We start from the raw sequence: 3,417 nt of genomic DNA on the forward strand, positions 1-3,417 counted from the left end.
GATAAAACGTTAACAAAAGATATGTATGATATTGAAACAATAGTAGAATATTTTTCTAATATATTATTTAAAAATTCAAAATTAATAATGATTGGTATAAGTACAGGTGCATTTCTAACATTTTCTTATTCAACTAATTATACAAGAAAAGATATAAAATGTGAAAATGAATACTTTATTTCAAATAATAATTTAATTGGTATAATATGTATTGCATGTGTAGATAATATTCCAGAAAGTTATATATTAGATTTTAGTAATGAACAATTAAATGAATTTAACGAATTAGGATATACAAAAATTAATACAAAAATACCAATTGTTAAAATTAATCACATAAATAAAGTAAAAGATGATTTAAAATTAATTTCAAGAAATTATTTGGAATCATACAATATATTTCCAACATATAATTTTCTATTAGAAAATAAAGAAAAAGTGGTTAATTATCCAATATTATTAATACATGGTACTGATGATCAATCGGTACCTTTTCAAATGTCATTAAATTTATTAAATTTAAATAATAATTTTAGTAATAAAAACAACAGATATTTAAGACTTTTGAAAATTAATAATGGAAATCATTTATTATCTAATTCAAAACATATAAAAAAAGCACAAAATGAAATTTCAAATTTTGTGTTTGAAATATTATAAGTTTAAGAAATATTTATAAGTTGGTTGATCTAAGTATAGGAGTACTATTAATATTATTATTATTATTATTATTATTATTATTATTATTATTGTTATTATTATTATTATTGATATTGCCATTAATATTTGAATTTTGATCAAGGAAAGAAATAACATTATTTAAATTTATGGTATTGTTTGTAAATACTATTTCATTTTCATTCTCTGGTTAAATATTATTAATTATTTGAAAATTAAAGGGAATGGAAGAGAAGGGGGGAGGAGAAAAAGGCTTACCATCAAGATTTACAAGCTTTTCAATTGTAGATAGTTGATTTTCAATTGCTTCTTTTTGATATAATTGAATAGAATCTATAATATTTACTTCAAGCGCATCATCAGTATCTTTATATTTATCAACATTGCAAATACTCAAACATGTTTCTATAATTACGTGTGAATTAAAGAAATAATATTTAGTTATTAAAAAAATTAATAATATTTATTCAGATTAACAATAATTCAAAAAATTCTGTTAAACATACCTGGTAAAATATTATTAATATCAGAATCCCATGATTTTAATTCTTTTTCATCCAGAATTTTTTCTAAATAGTGAATATGATATATACTAAAATTTGAATCAGAAATCATTCTTCTGAATCTAACCAGTTGTTATTTAACTTTAAGTAAATGCAAGTGTGTGCTTTATTATTTTTACATATATTTTGATAACATATAATTGTTAAAAATTACGATTAAACTCAATGTTATTATTATTATAATAAAATTAAAAAAAAATACCACTTGAATGTGGCGCCATGATGTGGCGGTAAATGTGCAATAAATTCAAAATTGAATTTTAACAGGATTTATGGAAGAATAGACTATGAATTATTACTTGTAATGAAATCTGAATAAAAATTATTCATTAAATTGTTTATTATATTTGTATAGAATGCTATACTATATGATATAGAAATTTATGTTTATATATAAAAGTAATAATTTATTATATATTATCTTATATAAGCTGATCATTTATTAGAAAAGTATTGATAAATATGTGAATATAAATTGCATGGTAATATTATAAAAATATTTTGGGTCGTATTTTTAACAAGATAAAGTAAATAACTAGTTATCTCTGGGATTAGATGAATTAACATTAAATTATTAATAAAAGCAATATACATATATTTATATATATATATATATATATATATATATTTATATATATATATATATAAATATTTATGTATTTAAGGAGTAAAAACACATTATTTAAGATTAAATTAATAATAATAAAGGTAAATAGTAAACTATACGGTAATTTTACAAATTTTAATGACTGAAAACAACAATAACATTATTATTTTGAGCTCAAGTTCAAGTTCTGAAAGTGAAGGCGAACAAAAAAGAACTGGAAAAATCAGAAAAATCAAGAAAATTATTCAAAATAAAACAACGATAGAAGAAGGTCACACAGAAAATGGTGACAATATTGGATATTATTCTAATTTAAGCCAACATAAGAATCACAACGTAGCATTAACAGCATCATCATCATCATCCTCTTCTTCTTCTTCTTCTTTTCAAAACAATTTGTTAGAAGATGTTTATTTGGTAAATGAAGAAAATAATAGAACAAGCATTGAACAATTGATAGAAAACAAGAATGACGATAGTGATGATAATGAGCAAGTTATTGAAGTAATTGATTGCAATAGTAACAGTATTAAAAGAGCAAATACTAATACTAGCAGAAGAAATAATAGAATATCAACCCGTACAAATCCATATTCAACATCATCATCATCATCATCATCATCATCATCAAGAGGATTATTCAATATATCATTAAATGAATTATCAGAAAATACTACAAATAACTTTCCTTTATTTGGAGTATATTCCAATATTATTAATTNTTTAAATAACACAATGAATTCTTGTAATATGAATAATCATCAAAATACGAATCAAGTAATAGAAAAACCTGTCGAATTAACTCAAGAAGAAAAAGAGAAAGCTGCAAAATTCACATGCCCTATTTGTTTAGAAGATTGGGATAACATTATGTCAAGAACATTAACAATTAATCAGTTTTTTCCCAATATTCGCACTCCTGTTGTTATTACGCGTTGTGGGCATCACTTCTGTCTTAATTGTGCAGGAAATCTTGTTCAAAGAAAACAAAAATGTCCAAGGTGTAGAAGAAATCTTACTAAGAAAGATTTTATTAATTTTTATGTTTAAATTTGACTCTTTTTTGTTCTCTATTTCTACCCCTTTCATATTCAATATAATTCATAAATACACGTATGGCGGTAACATGTATTTTTTAATGTCAATTTTTTAATTAAAATAATTATCAATATCTTATTAATTCTTTTTACATTCTATTTCTCATTTTTTTAAATTTATTCTCATTTTTTATTCTTTATTTTCTTCTCTCTATTCCTAAATCCCTATTCCTAATTTCTAATTCTATTTATTTCTTTTCTTATTTTATTATAATTAATATCATTTGTGTTTTTGGCGGGAAAATCCCGAATCTGATAAAATGTGAAGTATTAAAATCTCAGATTCGAATTACATGCAATTGGATTGAATTGAAGTGAAAGATCTATCAAATTTTGAAATTATACGTANAGTTTTATTTTTTTAATAGAAATTTAAAAAACCAGAAACACATTATTAAAATAGTTAAGGATTATAAGACTATCCAAAAATTATTATTTATAAAAAAAAAAAAATCCACTTGNATATTCATAA

At 21.6% G+C, this 3,417-nt stretch overlaps 2 protein-coding genes across 2 annotated transcripts; both read left to right on the forward strand.

The window, feature by feature from the left end:
* The first annotated feature begins 21 nt into the window (after positions 1-21).
* Chro.50347 (hypothetical protein) lies at positions 22-660 on the forward strand. Its single annotated transcript, XM_660209.1, has 1 exon — positions 22-660. The coding sequence occupies one exon, from the start codon at positions 22-24 to the stop codon at positions 658-660; it is 639 nt and encodes a 212-aa protein (XP_665301.1).
* A 1,326-nt stretch (positions 661-1,986) lies between these two features.
* Chro.50348 (RING zinc finger protein-related) lies at positions 1,987-2,898 on the forward strand. The annotated part of the gene is made up of 1 exon (XM_660210.1): positions 1,987-2,898. The coding sequence occupies one exon, from the start codon at positions 1,987-1,989 to the stop codon at positions 2,896-2,898; it is 912 nt and encodes a 303-aa protein (XP_665302.1).
* The last annotated feature ends 519 nt before the right edge of the window (positions 2,899-3,417 follow it).

Source organism: Cryptosporidium hominis (genome assembly GCF_000006425.1).
Source record: "Cryptosporidium hominis TU502 chromosome 5 CHRO015109, whole genome shotgun sequence".
Lineage (NCBI taxonomy): Eukaryota > Apicomplexa > Conoidasida > Eucoccidiorida > Cryptosporidiidae > Cryptosporidium > Cryptosporidium hominis.